The sequence below is a fragment of the Elephantulus edwardii genome, unplaced genomic scaffold (assembly GCF_000299155.1).
Source record: "Elephantulus edwardii isolate Elephantulus edwardi_28Jun2011 unplaced genomic scaffold, EleEdw1.0 scaffold00013, whole genome shotgun sequence".
In the NCBI taxonomy this organism is placed as follows: Eukaryota; Metazoa; Chordata; class Mammalia; order Macroscelidea; family Macroscelididae; genus Elephantulus; species Elephantulus edwardii.
In genome coordinates this window covers 5,423,203-5,450,837 of record NW_006399763.1, presented here as the reverse complement: position 1 = coordinate 5,450,837, position 27,635 = coordinate 5,423,203, and the positions used below count along the sequence as shown (strand labels likewise).

General features: G+C 41.5%; 2 protein-coding genes across 2 annotated transcripts in view; one reads left to right on the top strand and one right to left on the bottom strand.

Annotated features, from left to right (window-relative positions):
- The window catches only part of AIM1 (absent in melanoma 1), a 308,315-nt gene extending 304,734 nt beyond the window's left edge, over window positions 1-3,581 (top strand). Inside the window, exon 22 of the mRNA XM_006881177.1 lies at window positions 3,493-3,581. Within this exon, the coding sequence (XP_006881239.1) occupies window positions 3,493-3,581 (89 nt within the window). The remainder of the gene's footprint in view (window positions 1-3,492) is intronic.
- Window positions 3,582-8,011: 4,430 nt separating this feature from the next.
- RTN4IP1 (reticulon 4 interacting protein 1) overlaps window positions 8,012-27,635 on the bottom strand; it is a 116,046-nt gene continuing 96,422 nt past the window's right edge. Inside the window, exons 9-11 of the mRNA XM_006881175.1 lie at window positions 26,765-26,948; window positions 17,643-17,735; window positions 8,012-8,134 (exon numbers count right to left, since the gene is read on the bottom strand). Of these exons, the coding sequence (XP_006881237.1) occupies window positions 8,027-8,134; window positions 17,643-17,735; window positions 26,765-26,948 (385 nt within the window). The 3' untranslated portion in view covers window positions 8,012-8,026. The remainder of the gene's footprint in view (window positions 8,135-17,642; window positions 17,736-26,764; window positions 26,949-27,635) is intronic.

The window sequence follows — 27,635 nt, the reverse complement described above, 5'->3', positions numbered from 1 at the left end:
TATGTAGTCAGCTCTGGGTTAGACACTGGAGGTGCCTAAGTGAACAAAATGGATATTACCCAGCTTCACAGAATTTACATTCTAGAAATTTTAAGAATATAGGATCACACACACCCCCTTTTGCTGCAATAGCCATTTGGTGAGGAGCTGCTGCAACCCCAAGGCACACAGTTCGAATCCACCAGCTGCTCCGTGGGAGAAAGATGGGCAGTCTCCTCCCGTGTGATTTCCAGCCTCTGAAAACTTGCTGAAGGGTCAGCTGTGAGTCAGTTTTGACTCTGTGCTAAACAACAACATTTTCTGCAATAGCAGTTGACCAGGAATAAGGATATCTGGCTTTCAGTCTTGGCTCTGACATGAACGGTGTATGAGACTTTTGAGGAGTCCTCCTGAAGTCTTAACTTGAAAATTAGAAAGTTCTTTCCTAAAGTGGATTATAAAGTCGTTGCAAGAGTAAAGGTGATAGCAGCAGTAGTACTAACCTATTGCCAAGTCCACTCCAACTCATGTTCTTGTTATGTGCCATCGAGTTTTCAGAGGCAGGAAATTGTTCAGTTCATTGCCCGTCTTTCTCCTGCAGAGCAGCTGGTGGATTAGAACTATGTGGTTTGAGGTTTGCAACAAGGCTCCTTCCTACGAGGCCACAAGAGGTCCCTATTCCAGCTCACAGTGTCCTTGTCAGACAGGGTGGAACCATAGCTTCCAAGCCTGTGATCTTTACAGGAGCAAGCTGCTTCTTCTCTCTTCCTCAGAGGGCTTGAGGGGTTTCAATTACTGAGCTTTTGGTTAGCAGACAGAGCTTAACCATAGCATCATCAGAGCCCCTTCCTTGGTAGTTGCTAATTTCCTATTAAAACGAATTTAAATGTTTCAGAATGTAGGAGAATGATGCCATCTTGTGGACAGGCCAGGATAGGGCCACATATTCCACAAACCAGGCAAAAGAGACTGCAATTTTCCTTAAACACAGCTGTGGAACCACTCATTCATCACCTATTAAAACCTCAGTGCAATTTATTACAAGTGTCTCCCTATCTCCCAGTGTTTGGACAATGAGTTATTTTGGTAGACAGTCATCTAGTGTTCCTTCAGCAAACCACATACATTACAACAACAGTAGCGGGTGATTCATGCCAATTAGAAAAGGAAAAATGAGAAGGCCAGGATGATTTCAGCTCTCCCAAAAGGCAGAGGGATGAATGAAATTATTTCCTGAGAACATTCTAGTCTCCATGACTATATTTAGATTTATGATGTAACATTCACAAAACTAATTTTAAGTTAAATCTAGAAGAGTGAAGACAAGGCATTGAGACTGTAAGGTAGTATTTTCTGAAATGCCAACAAAGTATTGTTTATGTGTATGGGAAGGGGATAATTCTAGTGGTAACAACCTTTCCCCCCACTGCAGACTTCTACATAAAAGACATAGGTGTCTTTGCCCTTGTATCGAGGCTCTAGATTATCAATGCTGGCAAAACCATTTATTTCAAGGAAAGATTTCCTTTTGCCAGTGGCCTAGATCTATTGTATAGATTTTCAGACATTCCTGATATTTTATGGGCACCCCAAAAATTAAGTGCTGGACTTTTCACTATGGTTCAAATCCACCAGCCACTCTATGGAAGAAAAATGAGGCAGTCTGCTCCTATAATTTCTGGCCTTGGAAGCCTGCTGAAGGCTGACTTGAGTCAGAATCGACTTGATGGTAGTGAGTCTGGGGTTTGGTTTGGTCTGAGCTTTTAGTAATGTTTGAGAGGAGGGCCTGCATTTCTTCTTGGCCTGAGGCAAACCATATTTCACTATCAGCCACACTTACCCTCCACTTAGATGCACAGATTTTTATTGTAATGGGGCTTTGAGGATATAGCCTCAGTTAAAAAAAAAAAGTAAGATATATGAAAAGATACTTATTTCACACAGGAAAAAAAAACAACAACAGATAGTCCTTTCCTTTAATAATGATACTTCTCCATGGAACAGAGAGCCGTGAGTTTATTTTGAGCCTGTAAGAATCTGAGGAAAATGTTTTTACAGACATTCTGGTGAAAGGGAATTTATGGAGATCAAACTAGTTTTATAGTACAGTGAAACTCAGCAACTTAACTATTGTCAGTTTTTACACACCAAAGCTTGGAAGGTCCAACCATGGCAGTATTTCCCTGTCCATTTCAAGCCCTTTGGGCTAACACAATCATTCTTCATTACTTATTTGTTTAAAGTTTTTGTTGTTATTGTTGAAAATATACACAAAACCATAATACCAATTCATTAATTTCTACATGTACAATTCAGTGACACTGATTGCATTCTTGAAGTTGTACAATCCTCTTCACACTTGTCCAAATTATTCCTCCACCTGTAAACTGACTGCCCCCTACATTTGCTGTCTAGCCCTGAGGGTTGCTGTTGCAGGTCTGATCTCTGTTATATATAGTTCTGCAGAACACGATCCTCAAGGTTGAGTCTTTACTAACTATTGCTTGGGGAGCTGTGCTGCTGACCCAAAAACTGCGCATCTCTGGCAGTTCAAATCCACCACGGCCCGTTGGGTGAAAGCCAGGCAGTTACGTCTCGTGTAACTTACAGCTTCAGAAACCCAGTAAAGCATAAGCCACGAGTTGCAACCGACTAGAGGGCAATGAACATTGTTTGATTTAAAGAAGTCTTCAGAGAATATATGTTAAGAAACCTTAAATGAAAAGAGCTCTGGTGGCCTAGATTATCTCAAGACAATAACTCTGATACTTTATCCAGCTTCAGTAGCTCTGGAAAGTCTAGATTCCATGAAAATTTGAAATTCTGTTCTCCATCTCCACTTCTCCCCACGTTGACCAGAATTCTTTTATAGCATTTTTGACTGAAATAATAATAGCCTGCCAGTGATGTTCATGCAAAAAAAAAATATTCTTCCTAAAAACCAGAAATTGTTGCATTTTGTCAAGTCAGAACTGACTCATACCTGGGCCTTTAGTGGGTTTTCAATGGTAGTAAACTACACAGGAGATTTCCCATCCTTCTTCTACATAGAGCAGCAAACTGTGTTCCTTTGATTGCCACCAGAGCTCCCTCACACCACTATCTACTAATTTTTCCTTTCTGGTATCTCAAATCCATGTTCTCACCACCAAATATAATTTACAATCTCTTTGATACTTTTCCATTCTCTAGATTTTCCCCCACTGTTCTCTCACTTTCAGACATTTTAAAAGTGACTATGGACTAATTTTTAAGAATGTAATAGATAAAGGAACCCTGTGAGGAAAGATATTCTGTGTAAATGCTAGTGCTTGTCTGAGGGGGCATTAGCAGATTAACCTGTAGCCGAATGACCCTGCCATCTCATAGGTGCATTTATTTAAAGCTTCCTTGCTTTGTTTTCCAGGCAATATTTTTATACCTTGGATATTCTGGTTATAACACAGTTGTGATAAAATATGTCTGTTAAAACTCCTTGATACATTACTTTATTAAAACTTTTCTTTCTTTCAGGGGGTGCACAGTATGATCAAAATCATATTATCCTCAACACTGTCAGCAAAGAGAAGTTAACACAAGTGTGGGAAGTTATGGTCCTGTAAACTTGAATAAAGAATGCAAGGCCAGTCTTTCTGAAGTCCTTCCAGATACCTTATTTTATTTAAAAAGGGGGCAGTGCTGATGGAAGACCCCAGAGGAATGGTGGAGTTACTCCGTCTTCAGGAATTCTACATGCAATCTTGACTCACAGCTGCCACGGCCAGGGATGTGTCTCATCTTTTCAAAAGACTAATAATTGGAAACTAACAATTTGTCCTTCTCTCGTTTCTTGCACTTCATTTCCCTTCACTAGCTAGCTACTTCAACAAGTTGTCTCATGAACAACTTTTAGGTGTCTTTAAAATATGTCATATCAAAACTTCAAGACTGTACATTTTAAATTCTTTCCAAAGACAGTGACATGAGGGAGGAATTTACCAGCTTTGTGGACCTCCAAGTCCCTTACACTTTAGGGGAAGGATGAAAGTGTACATTTGTGAAGTTGAGGACTGTTTAGCATTTGGGAAGAAATACTTCATTAGACTTGTCATTTAGTCCTTGGCCTTTGCTTTTCTGACAGTCCTCATCTACTGTGAAGTTGGGGAAGCCTTAGATATTCAGACCTATTTTAAAGAGCTGAATAAGTATAAGCTATTTTCTTTCAGTTAATACTAAGAAGTAGTAAATTGATAAGTCCATGCCCATTAACATTTATTAGCAGGATCTGGATTATTTTCATTTACTTGTGGGCTGCCCTAGAGTGTCACAAACGAGCATTTAAAGCCTTTCTTACACATGCTATTGGAACAGTATTACTATGACCTAAGTTATTAGCCCATCCTTACTCATCTCCAACTAGGGCTCACCCAATGCTATGCAATCCTTTGGCGACCTCAGGTGTTTTAGCCTACTTTTCTGCCCACCTGTCCAAGCTCACCAGCACAGGTCTCCTGGGGGGCCGCCTTCCCTGTGGAGGCCACAGCCATGCCTTAGTGGAGACAGGTGGCAGAACAGCCTTAGTCTGAGGAACTGCAGCCCCTCAGGAAGCATCACTTCGGGTCACAGAACTTAGCACAGATGTCAAGAGAACACCAGCAATTCCTCCAGAAAGTGAAGGAATGCAGACCTTAAGGAATGTTTCCTGGTCAAACCATAGAACCTTGAAAACGCTACAGTGCAGCGAACATTTCAAGAAAGAAAACGGAAAATGTTTAACCGCTGACCCTACTTTAACCCAGTTGGTGCTGTTGAAAGTGTTCTGGTTTTGAACAAAACTGGCAAACATTGCTTGAATATAATCTTCTCCCTGTTTTGTATGCATTTTGTTGCCTTTGTCACTGAACGCTGGTGCTCTCGTCAAGGGTATAGTGACTCTCCTTTCCTCTCATCTGTTCAAGTGTTCTTTCCAATTCTAAGTCTGATTCCCTCTGGAATCTATGGCAAGCAATTACTGTCATCAGAATAGTTTCTCATCAGTTTTAAAAGAACGTTTGCACATGTACAACAGCAGTCTGTCTTATTCTTAGATGTAGAGCTTTAATTTTTTAGGTCCTTTCTGTGTATAATTACAATACGGTGGGGAAGACTTTCTACAGTAGCCTATGTTGAATTATGTCTTTGAATAAACTTGTTTCTGGTTCACTGTATTGATAAAATCAGATAGAATCCATTCATTGGCTCTCACATAACACTTCAGAGATGGCTGGCATATTAGAAACAAATGTCTGATGGATTTGGATTAGGCAGGTGTGACAGGAGCTGGATTTAACAGCAGGGAACATTTGGCCAAATGACCTCTTTTTAGACTGCAAGATGGAAAGGTATGTTCCCCTTTCCTGAATGTGGAAGTGAGGGTTAGTGAAGTCCCAGCCCTTCTAACCTCCCTCCAGGTTTCCACCCTTGACTATTGCCTAGTCAGTCCTTCAAGGGAAAAGACCTGAAATTATTCCAGAAGGAGGTCAAGAGCAGTTTGTGGCCCCCCCCCCCCACATTTCTCAGAGCAACCATGTCCACCGTGCTAACAAATGAGCGACAGGAATGAGCCAAGTTCCTGTAACTGGGCCTCCCTCAAAGCTAGGAGCTAGTTTCTAAGGTGCAGTAATAAGAATGATGTTCTTATTAGAGCACTTCCTCTAAATGACTGAAAGGACAGAGCAGAAAGACAGTGACATCACCACGTTGTTTACTGACGATATGCTAAATGGAGATATCACAGGTCAGACACGTGACTGCATTAGAGTCTGCTGGAGTGGTGGGAATTTTCACAACACATCTCTTCACAGGTTCTGACTTGAGAAAGGCTCCACCCTGTATGTGCAATGTTAGTTTTTAAAACATTAGCTTACCTTTCCGTTTTAGAAGAGTAAACAACTTAATCATTGGCAGAATATTCTACATTAAGAGGATCAGAAATTTCAAGGCTATTCTCACTACGTGAGAGAGGAGGAACAAAAGGAAAAGGAAATCCAGGAGAGTGCCAATGGATTAATGCAAGGTGGAACTAGCTTTCAATATGCTGCAATCTATCCATGTGCTAAAGTTTTAATATCTCACAAACATTGATTAAATAAAGAGTGGAATACTATGCAGCACACAGGAGCAATGATTTTTTAAATTACCTAACTTGGGAGGGACTGGAGAGCATTATGCTGAGTGAACTCAGTCCCACAGGACAAATATTGTATACAACCATTATTGTAGAATGAGTATAAGGATCCAAGGGGGGGTGGGGGACGGTGGAAGCTGAGGGATGAGGATGTGCAGGGGGAGGGGGGATTAATCTGAGTTGTACAGTTTGATTGGGGGGGGGAGTGAGGGAAATTGGAAGAATCTGTTCTCAAAAGGTATTAGAATTTTTTCCACAATGATCTTTTTTTGTTTGTTTGTTGGTTTGTTTTCTTGAGATTTTAATGAAAGCTTATCAAGAACTTGGATTTCCATTCCTTCATTGTTGCACATTTTCCTCTCTGCCTGCCCCAGTTTGCTTTTTCCTTTGGGGAAAAAAGTTCTTTTCATTATTAAACAGTTCCCCTCCCCCCCTTTACTACGCAGGTCTTATTCTGGACTTTTGTCATGCCCATAATACCTAATCATATATTCCTTTTATACAGTTCTGTCCCTCATCTGTTTTAATGTCATGTACATTATTTATCCCCTTTTTTCTTAGTTTCCCCTAGCCCCAATGTCAGTCCTGTTTTATAACAGTGCATTATGCAATATTTGTCTTTTTGTGACTGAGCTATTTCACTCAGCATAATGTCATCCAAGGTCACCCACTTCATGAGTTCTTCAGTGCTGCATAATATTCCATTGTGTGAATATACCACAGCTTCTGTATCCATTCATTTGTTGATGGGCACTTGGATTGTTTCCAATTCTTTGCTACTGTCAACAAAGCAGTAATAAACATGGGTGCCCATATATCTGTTTGAGTGGCAATTCTGGGTTTTTTAGGGTATATTCCCAGTAGTGGAATTGCTGGGTCAAATTGTATTTCTATTTCCAACTTTTTGAGAAAGCGTCATACTACCTACCATAGTGGTTGCACCATTTTACACACTCACCAATAGAGAATAAGGGTTCCAGTTCATTTGTTTCCACAGCGTCACCAGCATTGCTGTTTGCTGCTCTGTTGAATTTTGCTAGTCTTACTGGGGTGAGATATCTCATAGTTGTTTTGATTTGCATCTCTCTTAGAACTAGGGATTTTGAACATTTCTTCACGTGTTGGTTTGCCATCTGAATGTCTTCTTTGGTGAAGTGTCTGTTCATATCCTGTGCCCATTTTTCATTTGGGTTGTTTGTCTTGTGGTGCTCTAGTATTCTATAAATTCTAGATGTAAGTCCCTTATCAGACATGTCATTACCAAATATTTTTTCCCAGTCTGTGGCTTCCCTTTTTACCCTGTGGAGAAGATTTTGGATGTGCATAGGGGTTTGATTTTTAGAAGGTCCCATTCATCTATTTTTATCCTCTCCTGGTTGTTTTTCAGGATGCTTGGAAGACTGTTCATGCTGTGGATTAGTGCTTCTAATGTTTAGGATTAAAAATATTAAATAAAGTGGAAGTTGAGCTATTAAAAGAGAAGGTGCCACAACAAATTGCCAAGTCGATATGAAAAAACAGCATGTGAAAAAACTAGTATGTAACTAACTTATATACAATGGTAGAGTGCTGGTACCTTGTCTTACATGCTTGGCACATGGAGCTGCTCCACATGGGAGAGCACATGGGTGCGGCCAGGGCAGAAGCTGCACCAAAAAAAGCACTTCTGGCAGGAAAGGGTGGTGAGTAGACAGTGAGGTGTGGCTCCAGGACCCATCTCTGTGATCAGTTTAGACGAGAAAATTAAAGTGAAAAAAGGTTTAAAACAACAACAACCCCTAAACTTATAGAATTTATAGTCTAATCTCGAAAAAGTGTTGAAAAGAGATGGTTAGAAAAAAGTTTGGGTCAACAGCAGACATCCAAATTAGAGAACCAACAATCAGGAAACTTAATATTTATTTAAACTACATCAATTACAGTCTTTCCCCGTGCATGTCCTCCTTCAACCTTCAGGAAGGCTTCTGGAACTTTAGAAAAAGGAAAAGTTTGCTCAATAACTGGCTGAATCTGAAAAACACAAGAGAGTTTGACTGTTGGATAAGAAAGGATTCATACTTTAAGGCAAATAACTTCTGAATTCCTTTTCCCAGATGTTTCTTAAGGCTGGATTTTTGGGTTGGTTTCCAGGGCAGCTAGGTCAAAAGTTCACACCCACACTTATCTCCTCTGAAATTCCCCCTTCTTTCCCCTTTCTAACTTTTCTTTTCTCCTTTTGATAATGCATCCCAACTCTGCCATGGCTCCGTCATACTTTTTTTGCTACCTTTCAGTAGCTGTCACTAGATGTGGCTCTGAAACACCACCACCATCCCAATCTCAGCCCTCCTGTGGGCTCTCTACTTCATTACAACTATTAACTTGTCAAGGGAGCTCTGGTGAGAGGTTGTGCTTCCAAACATATGGCACTTGGTTCAAATCCACCAGTTGCTCAAAGAAAGATGAGCAGTCTTCTCCTGCAGGAGAGGGTCAGCCATGAGTCAGTTCCAACTCAGTGGCACACAACATTGACTTGTTCTCTCTGAACATCCTTTCTGCAACCCAGAAATCTCAGAAAAAGGTTCTAGACTTTCAGTTCATGTCTCAATCTTAGACTGTCTCTCCTTATCCCCCCAGTATTGCAATATGTCTCTCATTCCTGTAACTCTTGCACTATGTTCTCCCTTTGAACTACTATGTGACCAATGTGGCCCTCACCATTTACAGCATTTATAATTGATTGCATCTCTTCGTTGTAATCTAAGACCCAAAGCCTTTGAATTGAGGTGCTAGAAAAAAGTACTGAATATCTCAAGGACTGCTAAAAGAACAAACAAATCAGTCTTGGGGGAATTGCAAGCTGGGTGCACTTTACAGGCAAGAACAGGGAAACTTTGTCTCACATACTTGGGCCTGTTGACTGGAGGGTCCAGTCCTTGGAAAGGGATGTCATGCTGGGAAAGGTGGAGGGTCAGAGAACGAGAGGAAGACCCTCAACAAGGTGGCCTGTCACAGAGACTGAAACAATGGGCTCCATCAAGGGGGAGCTAGTATCTGTCCATAGGGTTGCTATGAGTTGCAGTTGCCTCAATGGCAGATAACAACAATAATTCATCTCTTAGCCAGCCTACCTGTATGGGAAAAACCAAATGGGTGTCCCAAGGTCTTTAAGGCAGGTAAGTCTGTGGTCCCCTCACAGACAGTGCACAAACTAAAGGTAACATTGCTGTTCAATGTTTGGCATATCTATCAACCAAAAGAGTTAAAACTGTACTGTTTTGGAGCCCCCAGGGCACCATGTTATTATTGTTAGCTGCCTTCGAGTAGGCTCCTGACTCATGTACCATGTACATCTTTAACATGCATCAAACAAGCAGGAACTTAATATCACTGGGGTGAAAACCAGTAAGAGAGTTGGGAAGGAAGATCCCACCTGGGCTTTGTGGGCTTTGGGAGAATTCGTCCGAGGCTGGAGCTGCCCTGGAAAGCTTTGCTAAGCCACAGAGCAGCTCGTTAGACTGAACAGGAAAGGCTCACAACTAACTGGTACAGCAAGTGCTTCTACTTCTTTTTTACCACACCATTCATTGAACCAAAAATACCCCTTGTGGCCCAGCTGTTAAGCACTTGGCCATCGAAAGGCGAGTGTTTTAAACCTGCTGCTCTGCGGGAAAAAGGTGTGCCAGTCAGGGTCCACAGAGTACAGCCATGGAAACCCCATGTGGCACTTCTCTGTCCACAGGGTCTACCATGTAGGGCTGGCTTGTCCGCCAGCAGCCTCACTGGTTCGTGGCCTCTTTCCTCCTGCAAAAATCCAGCTGAACTCTCCTTTTTCAAAACTTCAGAGAAAAAATCAATACTTACACAATTGGTATTTCAGCTCAACTGTCAGCTGACAGCTTTAGCTGTCTGAAGGCATAAACCAGCTCATATGTTCTATCCTTTGGTTTATAAGAGAAACAGTGTAAATACACATGACACTCTGTTCTTGGGATGGTGTTCTAATGCATCTGGTGCAGCATTTCTTGTGTGAATTTCAGGGGCTTGCACCAAGAGGGCTTTCTCAGAGAGCAGAGCATGCTTTTGTCCCCATAAATCACAATGAACTCATAATGAAAGTAACTAGAATATATTGTCTTCACTACACACCAGGCACTGTTATTTACTCCCATTTTACAGATGAAGAAATGAAGGCACAGAAAGTTATCCAGTATGACCCAATAGTTAAAGCAAGATTCAATCATCTGATTCAAGTCAGTGCTCTCACACTGTATAGAGTCCCTCAAATAGCACCTGATGCTTTCACCCAACTCAATAATCTTAAACGGAAGGGAAAGTGGTCAATGGTTATCATGATTTCTTGCAGGCGACATCATGTCCTGTCTTCCTTGTAACCATCTGTGTCAGCTGAGGTCCCCAAGGGCAGCATCTTAGCCACTAAGATGACAGATGGCTTGGTACCTGTGCCACCACTCTCTGCTGCAGACAAGGATTCATTAATTAATCACTGACTAATAGACAGCTATTAATAATCATGCTCCCGTCAGGAAGCTGAGCAGGCCCTCAGAATCGTCAACATCACAGCCTCTCTCTGAATTGCTATTTTGGTAAGACCTACTTGCATTCACTGGAAAGGGCTAGAACGAACTGAAAGTTGTATCCTGATGTCTCATATGAAACTTCTGAGAACGTGTTGTTGTTAGGTGTCACTGAATCAAACTAACTCATAGCAACTCTATGATAAAAACCTATGCCCTGTCTTGCAGCACCTGCACTAGCTCTGCAGTCCACAAGCTCAGAGTTACAGTCACTGTGTCAATCCATCTTGTTGAAGGTCTTCCTTTCTTTCATTAACTCTCTATTTCTCCAAAGTCTGGGCCCTCGTGAAAATATGCCCAAAGTATGGAGATGGAGGTCCACCATCCTTGCCTCTAAGAAGCACCTTAGTTGGAATTCCTTTTGTTTGTCCTTTTGGCAGTCAATGTGATATTCAGGACTCTGCTCCAACACCACCGTTCAAAGGCATCAATTCTTCAGTCACCCTTAATCATTATTCACTTTCACATGCACACGAAGCAGTTGAACATATCATGGTTTGGGTCAGGTGCACATGAGTCTTCAAACTGACTCTGCCTTTTAGCACTTTAAAGAGCTTGACAGCAGACAAGCTCCATGCAACACATCTTTTGATTTTATGGAAATGGCTGTTGATTATGGATTCAAGTAAAATGAAATCCTTGACAAATTCAATCTTTTCTCCATCTATCATAATGCTGCCTGCTGATCCACAGTTGTGAGGATTTCTATTTTAATGATGTTGAGATGTAATCCATACTGAAGAGTGCAGTCTTTGATCTTCTGTATTGCTTTAAGTCATCTACAAGCAAGGCTGGATCACCGGCTTAACATAAGTTTTTCTAAGAGTATTCCTCTAATTTTGATGCCACATTCTTCTTCATACAGTCCAGCTTCTCAAATCATGTGCTCAGCATACAGATTTAAAAGGTGTGGAGAAAGGCTATAACTTGACGCACACCTTTCCTGATTTTAATCTGTACAGTATCTCCTTTTCCTGTTGGAATGACTGTTTCTTGGTCTGTATGGGTTTCACATGAGCATGGTTAATTAAGTGTTCTGGAAAGTATTCTTTATCTATAATATATTATATACACCAATTCAAATGCCTTGCATAGTCAACAAAATACAAGCAAGAATCTTCCTAGTAATTCCCTGCTTTCAGGCAAGATCCATCTTACCTGAGCAATGATATCCCTTGTTCCATGGTCGCTTCTGAATCCAGAAAGCTTGACTTTTCTGGCAGTTCTCTGTCAGTGTACTGCTCCAGTTGTCTTTGAATAATCTTCAGCAAGGTTTTACTTGCTTACATATTATATTAATGATAGCTTGATAATTTCCTATTGGATCACCTCTTTTGGGAATGGGAACAGATCTGGATCCCTTCCAGTCGGTTGGCCAAGCAGCTATCTTCCAAATTTGGGGAGGGGGGCGATGTTTTGTTGAAACATGTCAGTTAGTATTCCGTTCATTCCTTGGGCTTGATTTTTTGCCAGCGCCTTCAGCGCAGCCTAGACTTTCTCCTTCAGTGATACTGGTTCTTGATCACATGCTACTTCCTGAAATGATAGGGTGTTGACCAGTCCTTTTTGATACAGTGACTTTATGTATTCCTCCCGTCTTCTTCGTCCTACATCATTCACTATTTTGCCTGTAGAATCCTCCAGTACTGTAATTTGGAGGCTGGATTTTGTCTTCAGGTCTTTCAGCTTGAGAAATGCTGAGCATGTTCTTCCCTTTGATTTCTAACTCCAAGTCTTTGCCTATTTTATTAGAATACTTGTCTTCTCAGCGTGCCTTCTGAAATCTGATTTCTACTTTTTCTCTCTTAACACATGACTCTCCTTAAAACCCTAGAACATTGCCTGTTGGATGCTAATTTCCTGGAATCACCTGAGAGCTTGCTTCAATGCATAGTCCTGGGCTCCCCTCTACAACAGCTAAATCAGACTCTCCTGGGGTTGAAGGAGACAATATATTTCAAATAAACGTCCCAGGTGATTTTTATGTACTGTGAACTAAGAATCACTACAGCTTCTGGCCTTGTTCGTAGGGTCCCTAACCTGTATTAGGCACCAACCCACTCATTCCACAAAGTCTAAGTCAGCTATCCAGTGAGCTCTATTCCAGAACTGGTACATAAACACGAGCACCTGTGAGATGTGCCAAGAACAGAGGAGAAAGAATAACATCAACTTGTCGTGGAGCATCTGACACTAGTAATAAAGCAACACAGCAGTGATGCTACCAGGGTCACAAAGGAACCCCAAATCTGGCCACTCAACTCCAGAATGAACTACCTAAGCTCATCTGACTGTGTTCACTCAAATTCTCTGACAGAGACCGAGCTCCTGAACTGATGACACAGACAACCTGGTTACTGAACACTTTAATCTGGCTGCTCAAGCCTATTGTGGTGAATAACCCTAGAGGGCTGACGGTGGCAGAATGAGTCATTCAGCTCTTCCCGTAAGTGACAATGGGGAAAAAAGTTGGCTGACTAGATGACAGCAAATGGAGATTAACTGGATGATGAGACAGTGTCTCCGTAGAGCCTCACACGGGGCCTAGAATGCCTGTTTGTGCAGGACAAAGGGGTGAGGGTTAAAATGCAGAGAGGGGAGGGAGAGATCGCTCACAGTTAAGGGGCACTTATGTGATGACACTGCGATAGTCCACCTGGCAGGGGGAGCCTGCTATAAAGTGGGGTTCAAGCCCACACTTCCCACTACTCAGATGTGGAGCTTATAACTGACAAGGAGATGGCCATAGCAGCCCTCTTTCCAATCTGAGATCCACATGCAAGAAAGACGTCTGCTGAATGTGTCTTAATCTCCTTAAACAAAGGATGTACAAAGCCAGGTCCCAGGATGTGGCACCTACTGCCTCTCTCATGAGACAGGTGGTGGGATAGTAAGAGATGGGCCTGGGAGGGTAGGGTGCCTTCCAAGGGAATAAACATGATCATTTTGGAAAGCATCCAGGCCTTGTCCCTAGGTCTCTCTGATAAAAAGTCATCTTTTCCATCCAGAAGAGAAGGGAAAGGCAGTATAGGTTTTCCTGTAGAAACAACTTTAGTAAAATCTGAAAACTTCAGGAGCATCAACACTGTAAAATTCATGAGATAAAAGCCACATGAGGGCAAATAATCTTCTAATGGTTCCTAAAGATTCTACCCATATCACTGCATCCTTTCTATTGGGGGAATCCAATTGCAAGCAAGGAGCACAAAGTTTTAGGATATAACTGGCTGTTACATTAGGGTCTGGCCATCTCAAGAGAAGTCACTTATATCAGAATTCATTATATTTCCCCCAAAAGTTGTTCTGTGCAATACGATAGCCTCTAGCAACACGTGGCTATCTAAAATTCAAATTAATTAAAACCCACTGCTGTTACTGAGTCAGAGCAATGCTACTAGACAGAGTAAAACTGTACCATAGGGTTACAGGTGACAAATCTTTACAAAAGCAACATGGCTATTTTTCTCACAAGAAGTAGCTGGGGAATTAAAACTTCCAACCATTTGGTTAGCAATCCAATGATGACGACAGACTAGGAAGGAGAAGCTGGAAATCTGAAAAGACTGGCCATTGAAAAACTTGTCAGTTCCAGGGGTGATGATATGTAAAAGAAATCCCTGAGTGTATGTAGCATAAAGATCAACCATGAAAAAGGAGAAGCTGATGAATAGCAGTGGAACACAGTTTAATACGATGCCAGTTGGAAGGCAAGCACAGCAACCCATGTGAAAATAAACCAGGATGGACAGTGCTTGGTTCTGTTGTATGCAGGGCCACTATGAATCAGAACAGACTCAAGAGCATCTAAAAACACTGATACAGAGAACATCTTTGGAATAGCCAACAAACTAGCAACAATTGTTTCCTAGGGCAAGGAAAAATCTCAGCAATGGACCAGGAAGATTTCACTATACATCTTATATATCTTTCACTATATATCTTTCTTATATTTGAGATTTCAAACCTTATGAATGTATTATCTACTAAAAAATGGAATGTATTAGCTACTCAAAACTTTAAAGGGCATCTCGAAAGAGTTAGCACTGTTGGTTCAGGGCTTGACAATGTCAAAATTCTCAACAACTCCAGCTTCTCCATCAGAGACCTGATAATCAGATTCACTAAGCACTTACACCATACCCTGTAAGAATTTAAATGTCCTTGTCCAACTTAACCAATCTGTGCCCAACACACAATATAGAAAGGGTTTTCTGTGTTATCGTTTCCAATTTCCCAATGTAAATAGGCAATGACCTCTCACCAAAGACTAAGTGACCTTCTCTACCAGGAAGCAGTGGTGGACAATAACCCAGCTGACCTCACTGTGGTGTCCAGTTTCACATATCAGCTTTCACTGGCCTGAGTCCTTCACCATCATAAGTGACTTGAGAGCTCAAATAGTCCTGGTGCAGAGAGGGGAATAACTCACCTTCCTTCAAGGACACTTCAGGGCATCTTTATTTCTATTGTGTTCTCATTTAACCATTCTGATATAGTTATCTGTCAAAATTAATTGGAACGTATATACAAGGTACCTTTCTTCTCTGTTGGGTAAATAGTAATGTCCAGGTAGAAGAGAGAATCACAGTATTTTGAACACAAAAGAACAGTAAGCATCTAGACTCAGCAGGCCTCTCAAATAATGGGGCTCCAGCCACATGATGCATTTATGGAGAACTATGGGACAAATTACTTGATGATAGTTCGTTCCTCCGTCTTACAAAGTAAAGTAAGCCTCCCTGTGGAGTGGGCCATGAACCTCCCATGGAGGCACCTGTTTAAAGTTTTAATAAAGCGCAGCCCTTTTCTACCCAGTACAGGAAGTCTGAAGAAAAGCAGGTAAACTCAGACCCAAACAACTGGGGAAGCAGTAACAGACTATCTTGTATTATGGAGTTACTTGGCTATAATTGGGGGGAAAGAAACTAGATGTACAAAAATAAACCTTCTGTTGCTAAAAAGAACTTTTTCAGAAACTCAAATAGAAAGCTGAGGAATAGTGCGGGGCAGGTGCCAGTGGAAGAAAGTCCATCTCCAGGGACTCTCTTTTCTTTTTTTTGGTGAGAAAAATTTGTATTTATAATTAGCCAGCTGAACTCAGTTTAGATGATCCCAATTTTGTTGGCAACATCCAAAGCATCATAGTCAGGAGCAAGTCGAACATAGGCCTTCTTCTCTCCATCAGGCCTGATCAAAGTGTTGACCTTAGCCACATCAATGTCATAGAGCTTCTTTACAGCTTGTTTAATTTGGTGCTTATTGGCCTTGACATCCACAATGAACACAAGTGTGCTGTTATCTTCTATCCTCTTCATGGCTAACTCAGTGGTCAGGGGAAATTTGATGATGGCATAGTAGTCAAGCTTGTTTCTCCTGGGGGCGCTCTTCCAGGGTTATTTGGGCTGCCTTCAGAGTTTCAGTGTCTTGGGCCGCTGGAAGGTGGGTAATGTGCGGATCTTCTTTTTTTTTTTTTTGGCTGTGGATGCCCTTCAGGACTGCCTTTTTGGCCTTTAATGCCTTTGCTTTGGCTTCAGTTTTGAGAGAAGCAGGGGCCTCCTTCTTCACTTTCAGTGCCATCTTTGTAGAAAGGGTCAGGGACTTTTTCCAAGCAGTTCAGAAGGGATCATGCAACCAGGGCAATAGCCCTGCTCCAACTCCTTCCCCTGCCCACTGTCAAAAGACAAGGACGAGACAACCTAAGCCAAAGTCCCTAAATCAATCTCAAGCACTAGGAATGCAGCTGAATGGTGGAGTTGGAAGGGCACAGGACCAGGAGCCAGGAGGTCTGAGACCCACACCACTTCTGTAAACTTGGTCATGCCTCTTTACCTCTCAGGTGGGATGACATCAAGCAATCCTCAAAGATACATGCAATTCCCTGACTCATAATTCTGTACACTTTGTGAATAAAATCACAAATAACAGTGAGAGACTGTGTATACCTTCTAGTTTATCCCTCTAGAGGCTGAATGTCAGGACAGTTTGGCTACAGGCTAGAGTGGTTCAACCCCCAGCAGCCCTGAAAGTCTCTGATGTCCAGAGAGGGATGGCCAGGTTGTAAGCAACTATCCTTTCCCCACACAGCCCACTGTAGTATAGATCTGAGTATCCACAGAATACCAACCAGCTGCCTTTACCCGAATCTCTAGTAATCCTGACCACTGACCCTCTCGGACATACTACTTACTCAACTTTATTACACTAGTCTGAACTCTGGAAACCTGGAGACTTGACTTCAGTTCCAGCTCTGTTAGAATTTAGATTCCACAGTGTTTGCTCCCCTTACGCATCTAGAAACCTGCTTACTTCCACCACCGCCTCACCTCAAAAGGTGTTCTAGAAACGTTCTGTAAATGTTCTTCAGCACTCTCGTCTTATATACAGAGATCCTTTTTGTGGTACATCCTTCCATTTGTTAAGGACCTTTACCAAAACATTAGCAAGCCTATTCCCAAAACATTAGGAAGCCACTGTTGAGCCTCGCTGCCACCATCTAACCAAGTGTTTCTGAGGAAACCACCTAACCTCTCTGGGCCTGCTTCTTCATCTATAAACTAGGGGAAGCCCAGGTGGTATAAATTCTTTTTTCACTTGTAGCGGTCTATGTTGATGATCACCTTAGAGATGAATCTCAAAGCACTTTGACCATGTAAGGTGGCAAAGAGTGGGCAAGCCTTCCTCTGGGGAGCTCCCATTGACTAGGGTTGGGGGACAGGCCAAGGATTAAAAAGGTGTGTTAGCAATGCAATAAAAGGGAGCTCTGGTTAATTCAGAGGCCAAGATTCTCTCATGGTTCAAATCTACCAGCAGCTCTGCCAGGGAAAGCTGGTAACCCATAAGAGTTACAGCCTCGGAGACACACTGGAGGGTCAGCTATGAGGCTCCCGCTTCACAGCAAGGAATTTTAATCCATTTCTAGCCATCCAAAGGGCTGCACATACCTTTCCTGCATCCACAAGTTCTGCAATTTCATCTAAACTTGGACCACTGGCCATGAAAAAGGCCCAACGATAATGGACTCCTTGCCAGAAATGCTAAAATGAAGGAGGGGGGAAAAAGTCAAATACAAGAAAGGAAAAATAAAACCCCAACCATTTTCTGATGATAAAACAGACAATCTCCCATTTCATGCTGATACAATGGACCATATTCCCAATGCCTTAGTACATGACCAATAAGCAATGTGGAATGATTCATAAACATCAAGTGATGACAAAGACATATCTATGTGAACCCAGGTCTCTTCACTGAGCTGTGACTCATGAGCCAAGAAAGCATAGGAAAGCTTTCCTGATAATGAGATTCTAAACAGTCTTTACATACAGAGAACTTAGTTCTCTAGAGGCAAGTAGGGGTGAATCTACAAGGCTTCTGGGGCAAACCAACTGGGTCATGCATTTCACCAAATGAAATGGAATGAGTGAACGTTGATCAGCATTCTAGGAATTAGTGAGATGGGATGGACAAGCTTTGGCCCCTTTAAGTCAGATAATCATATGGTATACCATGCTTGGAATGACAAAGAGAAGAATGGTGTTACATTCATAGTAAAAAAAAGTCAATTTCAAGTTCTATCCTGAAATACAATGCTATGACTGACAGGATAATATCCATGTGCATACAAGGGAGACCTGTAAATACAAGTACCATTCAATGATATGCTCCTATATCTTGAGCCAAAGAGGGAGAAATTGAGAATTTTTACCAAATCTTGTAGTCCAAAATTGACTAAACATGTAATCAAGATGCATTAATGATGATAATTAGTGACTGGAATGCAAAATTGAGAAACAGTGAAGAAGGAATAGCAGTTGGAACAAATGGGCTTGGTAATAGAAATGAGGCTGGAAGTAGAATAATTGAAATTTGTATTTTCAATGATTTATTCATTGAAAATAATTTTTTAAAAAGACACAAATGGAGACTTCACACATAGACCTCACCTGACGGGCTGCATTGGAATAAGAGTGACTACATCTTTGGGTTGGAAAAGCTCAATATCTGCAGTCAAATCTAGGCCAGGGCTGGACTGTGGCTCAGACCATCAATTACTCATGTGCAAGTTCAAATTGAGGCAAAAGAAAATTAAAATAAGTCCTTGAGAACTAAAATATGATTTTGAATTTATTCCACCTGAATTTCAAGATCATCTTAAGAATAAATTTGAAGCACTGAACATCAATAATCAAACATTAGATGAGTTGTGGGATATCAAGGTCAGCGAAGACAGAAGGGCAAGAAAAAAACCAAAATGGATGTCTGAGAAAATCTAAAAACTGCACTAGAGCTTTAAGAAACCAAAACAAAGGGAAAACATGCTAAAGTAAAAGAGCTGAACAGAACATTTCAAAGGGCAGTTCAAGAAGACAAAGCAAAGTATTATAATGGAACATACAGAGAGCTGGAATTGGAAAATAAAAAGGGAAGAACTCATTCTGCATTTCTCAAGCTGAGAGAACTGAAAAAACAAATTTAAGCCTAGAGTTACAATATTGAAAGATGCTATGTGCAATATATTGAATGACCCAGAAAGCATCAAAAGAAGATGAAGAGAATACACAGAGTCACTGTACCAAAAAGAACTGACTGACACCGAAAAATTTCAGGAAGGACCATATGAGCAGGAGCTAATGGTAATGAAGGAGGAGGTGGAGGCTGCGCTGAAAGCACTGGCAAAAGATAAGGCCCCAGGAATCGATGGGATACCAACTGACTTCTTTCAATTAGCAGATGCTAACTGAATGCACTCACCAGTCTAAGCCAGGAAATTTGGAGGACAGCTGTCTGGTCAACAGACTGGAAGAGCTCCCTATTTGTTCCCATTCATTTCCAAGAAGGGTGATTCAATAGAGTGTGGAAACTATCAAACAATATCATTAATATCACAAAATAAATTAATATCAAGCAAAATACTGCTGAAAATCATTCAAAATTGGCTAGAACAGTACATAGATAGGGAACTTCTAGAGTTCAAGCAAGATTTAATAGAGGCCATGGCACTAGGGTAGGGATCTTATTGCTGATGTCAGATAGATCCTGGCTGAAAATAAAGAATACCAGAAGAATGCCTATTTATGCTTTATTAACTATTCAAAGGCAATTGACTGAGTGGATCATAACAAGTTATAGCTAACATTGAGAAGAATGAGAATCTCAGAGCACTTAAGTGTGATTATGTGAAATTATACCTAGACCAGAAGGCTACTGTATGAACCGAGCAAGGGAATACCACATGGTTTAAAATTACGAAGGGAGTAAATGTGTGAGGGTTGTATTCTCCCTGCATACCTTTCACTCTGTATGCTGAGCAAATTGTTCAAGAATCTGGACTCTATCAAGAGTGTGGCATCAGGATCAGAGGGAGACTCATCAAAAACCTACATTATGCTAATGACACAACCTTGCTTGCTAAAAGTGAGGAGGACTTGAATCACTTCTTGGGGAAGATTAAGAAATACAACCTTCAATATTGCATCTCAATGTCAAGAAGACAAAGATTCTTACCACTGGACTGATTGGCAACATCATGACAGAGGGAGAAAAGATTGAAACTGTCAAAAAACTTCATCTTACTTGGATCAACAATAAACACATTTGGTATCAGCAGTCAGGAAATCAGGAGACGATGCACGGGGAAAGTCTGCAGTGAGGGACCTCTCCAAATTATTGAGGAGTAATAATGTCAGTTTGAGGACTAAGGTGCACCTGATTCACGACATGGTCTTTCTGATCACTTGCTATGCATCTGAGAGCTGGACAACGAATAGGGATGACATAAGAAGTGATTGATGCCACTGAGTTGTGATGTTGGAGAAGAGCGCTGATCATGCCATAGACTGCCAAAAGAATAAACAAATATGTCTTGGAGAAGGTGCAGCCAGAGTTCTCTTTGGAGGCAAGGATGATAAAGCTTTGCCTGACATACTTCAGGCATGTTGCTAGGAGAGGCTATTCCTTGGAGAGGGATACAATGCTTGGGAAGGTAGAAGGTTGGTGAAGGAGAGGAAGATCTTCAACCTGGTAGATTGACACAGTGACTGCCACAATGGGCTCTTGTGTATCGGGAAGTGTGAGGATAGCACAGGATAATACAAGGTTCATATCTGTTCTTCATAGGGTCGCTTTGAGCTGTACTCGACTTGATGATACCTAACAACAGCAACATCTACCAGCCTTTCTGTACAAAGATTTAAGCAAGGTCCAATGCCACAGGAATTAAGAATGCCCTGGGAACAATAAGACAGTAAAATGTGATATTCTGAGACACGAAACAAATCATCTTTTTTTCCCCCTTGTCTTGAAAAAAGAAGTAAGACAACTTTCAAAGAAAAGCCAAAAGTAGAAAATACCATATAAGCCATGGCTGAGTCTTTCTCATATCAGCTTTGGCAAGTTTCAAGGCATTCAATTTATTATGGGGGGGGGTTAACTCCCCAAAGATGAACATAAATCTTACACCAAAATGGTTAAGAAACGCTACTATTATTGTTGTTGTTTCAACCCCACCCATGGTAACAGCAAGGTGAGCATAGACCTCTTTTCTACAGTGTTTGCCCTGTGCATGGAGGTGGCCCCTAACTCATGGTGACCCTGTGTTCTGAGGAGCAAAGCACTGTTTGGTTTTGTACCATCCCCTGATCAGCGGCGAATCGATTAAATTCTATTCTATTATTATTATTCTATGCTAGGATTTCTCACGGGCTGATTGTCAGAAACATATCACCTTGCCTTTCTTCATAGTCTATCTTAGGCTGAAAGCTCCATAAAACCTGTTCAGGATCCCAGCAATATGTAATAAACTGCTGACAGATGACGTGCACTGAGTGAAAGTGAACTAGGTCTCCCATTATAAAAGGTGAGAGAATTCAAACACTGAACTACCACTGCTTCCATTCTACTGCCATACTCAGTTGTGCTACAAATCCAATAGTCACCAGCTGCTTCCTGTACAATTTATAGTCTTTGAAAATTCACTGGAGAGTCAGCTGAGTCAATTCTGACTTTACCACAGTGAGTGAAAATGAGTGATGTTGAAGGTAAGCAGATCATTATTGAAACAAGTGAGTGAAGGTTCTCCATGACTTGCTCAACCAAATTTTGGGGTGAGATCAATGACCTGCCCAACTGATATTGCCCCAGTGGCCATTTTAATGTCTTATTGTCTCGTTTTGTTGTTGTTGTTAGGTGTCATCAAATCGAGCACCACCCATAGAGACCCTATGGACAACAGATCTGAATCCTATCCTATCCTATCCTGTCCTGTCTGTCCTATGCTATGCTATGCTATGCTATGCTATGCTATGCTATGCTATGCTATGCTATGCTATGCTATCCTATCCTACCCAACCCTACCCTATCCTGTGCCTTCCTCACACTACCTGACACCCTAGAGCCCATTGCAGTAGTCACTGTGTCAATTCACTTGGTTGAGGGTCTTCCTCTCTTTCCTAACCCTCCACCTTTCCAAGCATGATGCACCTCTCCAAGGATTAGCTTCTCCTTGCTTCATGCCTGAAGTATGTGAGGCAAAGCTTTTATTATCTTTGCTTCAAAGGACACCCTGGCTTCACTTCTCCAAGACACATTTGTTTGTTCTTTTGGCAGTCCGTGGGATAGTCAATACTCTTCTCCAGCACCACAACTTAAAGGCATCAATTCTTCTTCTGTCAATCTTATTTACTGTCCAGCTCTCATATGTAAAGCAAGTGATCAGAACGAGCTTTTTGCCCTTATTGTCCCTAGATCATCTCAATGATTCATCCAACCAAACTCTGTCAAGTGAGTGCTATCCAGAGTAGCTCTCTGTAGGAGATAACCAGGACCATTCGACCAGGTGTTCCAGCCCTGCTCATGGGGATGGCTAGGTGAGATCGCTTTCTGTCTTACACCCTCCAGCCATGATACAATTCTACCTCCCTAGGATGAGGCTTGCAAATGCAATGAAAGCCACCTACTACTCTAGCTCAGCACTTTCTAGTTGGGTTATGTGGGAAAGCTACCTCTTTTAACTCACTTCTTATAGAATTTTGTTGTTAGGTGTTGTTGACTCCACTACACCTCATAGCAACCCTATGAATAACAGATTGGAACCTTGTTCTATACTACACCATACTCACAATCTCTGCCATGCCCAAGCCCATTGATGTAGTCACTGCATCAATGATGACACCACTACCTAATTCGCAGACTTGTTAAAAGGATTAAATAAATGGAAATGTATGTATGATGCTTGGCATAGGTTGCTGTTTTTGTTATGTGTCATCGAGTCACCCACCACTCAGAGTGACCCTATCTACAAAAGCGCTGAAGTATGTCCTATTCTCAGCCAATCTGTCTCTGATACCCCAGTCATCGTGTCAATCTATCTCATCTAGGGTCTTCCTCTCCTGTGTTGTCACCCTTCCAAGCATAATGTTCTTCTTCAAGGACTGGTTCCTCTGGACAACATACCCCCCAAAAGTATGTGAGATGGAGCTTCAAAATCCTCGCCTCCAGAGAGCAAGTTGGTTTCACCCTCTCCAGAAGAATGGGAATCCCAGAACTCCTGATTGTGCTTATGTGAAACCTACACTTGGACCAGGAGGCTTGGCATATAGAAAGTAAATATTTATCTAGTGTGGAAACTAAAATGCCTGAAGGATACACTCAGGTAGTACCAAACTAGGATTTAAAAATAAAAAAATTAAAAATTAGCTGTTGTCTAGGCCAGAGCTTCCAAACCGGTGTGCCACAAAGAAGTCATCATTAATAGTTACCCCAGGACAGATACAAACAGATCTCCGCTCACTCCTGAATAGGTGTGGCACGACATTGACCACCTCAGCCAGCAAGGCAGAGCAGGGCTGGCAGAAGGCCCCAGGCACGTTGTTCTTCTTGGCCCAGAGAAGTCTCAACATACTACTGAAATATTATCATTTTATATGCATGTTTTGGCATGAGAGAGTTTGATTTAGATAACTTTAAAAAGAAAGATAGTAAATAGTGTTTGAATGTAGCTAGCTAGATGCCAAAAGTCCTAGTGATGTTCCAAGCTTAGAGTGGGCCCTAGCCGATGGAAGGCATGTCTACGGATGTTTCCCTGAGGCCTGGCTTCACAGACCACAGCATTTCGGCAACTGTTTAGAATACTAGGGGGGAACAGAAACAGTCACAACTGCCATGTCTAGAATTCTTTACAGTGTGCTGCCCTGTAAAGTGAAACTCTGGGTCTGCAACAGCAGAGTTTTTATTCTGCTTTGAGGGGTCAGTGTGTTGGGTTTTCTCCCCCCAGGCCATTATGAGAGAGAAAGTAAACTGAAGCAGGCAGGAGAGTCTGGAGCTTTACAATGAGGCTTTAACTGGGCACATTCTCACAAAGACATCAGAAACTACTTAAAAGGTTTTCACAGGAGATTACCACTATCATCTTTCAAGTTGGGGGAAAAAGGGAGCTCGAAGAGAGCTGTGAGAAGAGAGCTGTGAGCGGGGCCTGCCAGGCTCTCAGAGGACAAGCCTGAAGGTTAACTGCTAAGAGGGTTCCCTGGAGTACAGACAGAGAAATCCTATAGAAAATGTACACTTCTATTTTCCAGCCCTGGGAAAGGCGGGATTCATGAAAAGAGAAGGAAGAGACAAAGGACAGCTAAGGCTCCCTTTACCGCAAAGCCTCCTGAGGCCACTGCTTTGGGTTGCCATCTGAACGACATGAAAATAAAGATTACTAAACTCTAGTGGTGGTCTGTGCATCTCTATTAACTCTACAGGGTTTATACAAATTGAATTGTGGTCTAATCTGCCACAGCTCTCCTTTACTACCTGCAAGTCATTTAGTGAGTGCTAAGTGTTCAAGAGACTAACGTCCTAAATTTCACCTCCAAAGACCCAAATCAATCTCAAAAAGAAAACAGAACCTGAATATATTTTCCATGCCAGCCACTGGAAGACGTGTGCCAGTGTCGAATGGACCAAAAGAGTGACTCACGACCTTTTAACCCTGAGGAACTTAAACTGCCTTTTCACCTGAACCTGAAATATTTTGTCTAACTAAGAGAAGAGAATTTAATGCAATTATTTTGTTTTATAACTTGTTCCATTTCAATTCTAGTTCTGATTGTAAAACAGTGATCCAGAAATACCAACAGCTGGTAACATGAAATTATATAAATCTCTGTTGCAACTGATAAGAGGCTATCACATTGAGCAGTAAACACGGACTCTGCTATCAGCTTTTGTAACTAAGTCTGGCTTGCATTAATCTCCAAAGCCCACCAATACTGATTATGTTCAGTTAGATGGGATGGCTCCATGCAGCCTAGGTAACTGTGGCAACAGAGTCAGGCTGACCAATGAAGACTTACAAAATTCCATAATGCCGTCAGTATTCAGAATTTCTGATTCATAAGGGACGCAGGGTTAGGACAAGTTGATAAAATTCTAGCAGAGGAAAGATGGTTCTATTAGCTTTGGGGACTCAGAAATAAGGGCACAATTTCCTTCAGGCTTTTGAAATGCAAAAAATTCCCACAGACCTCTAGAAATCTGAAATCTGTCTGAGAATCACTGGCTTATCTCAATTCTACCATCAAGAAAGATGCTAACCATACTAAGTCTTAAAGTTTCCTCCTTTGTACATAAGAGACCTACATATGGTGAAATCAATAAAGGGCTAGAGAGTACAGGTAAGAAGCAGGTAGTAAGTGTCTTATATAGGATCAAAGCAAGTTATGACGGCTAATAATAAGCTAGCATTTACTAAGACTTTTTAGGTACTAAGCATTGTATCAAGTTCTTCACATGGATTATATCTTATTTAGTCCTTACAGCAATGCAGTAAGTAAACATATCGTTTCTCTGTTTTTACAGGTGTGATGGTTAATGTTATATGTAAACTTCATAAGGCCGTGATTATCAGTGGTTCAGCAGGTATTACATAATCATCCTCTAGTTTATGACCTGTGATGGGAGCAGCCAGCCAATCATTTGAAAGAAAAGCTTTCTTGGGATGTGGCTGTACTGGTATATACACATGAACTGCAGTTCTGCATCTGACTGACTTGCACACATTCCTCCGGCTACTAAAAGAAAATAAAATCTGAGCCCTGCCAATATGCCACCAGATTCCATGTCTGCAGACACTGGCTATGCTAGTTCCATGCGAAGAGAAACTATCTAGATGGCAAATCAATTTCCAGAAGCATGAGATATCAGCCTGTTCCCCAGCCAAGACTCTCCTGTTACTTGTCCTCTGATTTCTGGTATTTGGGAGGTGAGCTAGCAGTCTGCCATCTAGCTTGCAGATGTGGGGAATCACCACTTCCCACAACACCAAGAGCCAGGAGACTGCTTTCCGATCTGCTCAGTTGGGGTCTGTCAGTTCTCGTATCTGACCCATGAATTTGGAAACTGTGAGCTTCCACAATTGTGTTAGCCATTTACTTGAAATACACATAACTCACACGTACTTCTCTTTCTTCATATAGGTGTGTGCATCTCTGTGTGTAAGGGTACAAATTCCTGTATTTCTCTTTTTCCCTACATATACATTAATACGCCTGAAGGATATTGCACTCTTACATACACACTTTATCTATCTTGAGAGAGAGAGACAGAGTGTGTGCTTAACTTTATAATTTCCTATCTCTCTCTCCCAAAATTCTAGGGCGGCGGAGGGAAGAGAAAGAAAATTGTACCCTTACTCTATCTACTAACTATCTATCTATCTATCTATCTATCTATCTATCTATCTATCTATCTATCTATCTATCTATCATCTATCTATCTAGTACAGTTTCCTTTAGGCATATATGTATATATTTTCTTTTTCCCTGGGTTTGCCTCTCTAGAGAACCCAGCCTAGGGCATTAGGTGAGGACAGCAGGGCTTAGAGACATTAAGTTATTTAAACAGGTTCCTATAGCTACTAAATGAAGGTCAAAATCTGAGCCCAGTCAGTATGACTCCAGAGTCCATGCTTGCAGACACTGGCGACGCTACTTCCCTGAGAAGAGAAACTATTCAGCTGGCAAATCAACTTCCAGAAGTATGAGGCATCTCCTTGCTCCCTGGCCAAGACTCTCCTCCTTACCTTTAATGTCTTGGAGCCCACAGTGACTCCTGTCTGCAACATACCATCTGCAATGCCCAACTGATCCAAGTTCAACAGGAAAGGAGTCACCAGGGTCACATATGTGGCTCCAGACCATTTCTTGAGAAAATTTAGAGCCCATGTTTCAGTGGATCCACCAACATTATCAAGAATGAAATCAAACCTGGAAAGAGAGATTAAAAAACAAAACATCTTACTCAGATTCTGTGTAGGTTTCACTCTCTTCACTTTCATTGCCATATGACTAGAGGGTTTAATTTCAATGACAGCTCACAAATCACGCTGCAACTCGATGTTCAACAGAGGTGTGAAAAGGGGAGAAAAAAGATAGGCTTGGTCCCCGGATGACTGGATTTTCTTTGAGAAAAGTTAAATATGATTGGTTTTGTCCTGTTATAAAGTCATATTTTCTAATACTTTAAAAATGACTTAAGGGAGCTCTGGTGGTCTAGTACAAAGAAGCTGCATTGCAATCCTGAAGGTGCATGGTTCGAATCCAGATGCTCCGCTGAAGAAGGAGGGGCAATCTCCTCCTGTGCCATTCGGATCTGATTCAACATACATGTTTGCATTGGGGGGTGGGGGGGGAACCAAACCAAAAAACAAAAACAAACAAAAAGAAAACTAAACACAAAAAAAAACAAAACCCAAAACCAAAACAAAAATTACTTAAGTGAGTGGTTTCAAACCAAAGGTGATTTTGATTCACCGTTTCACACTAGGAGACATATTAAGCAATGTAGGAAGATATTTCTGGTTTTCACAAGTAGGGAGCAGGGAGAGGGAGTATTACTTTTATCTAGGAGCCAATGAATTTATTTATATCTATCTATCTATCTATCTATCTATC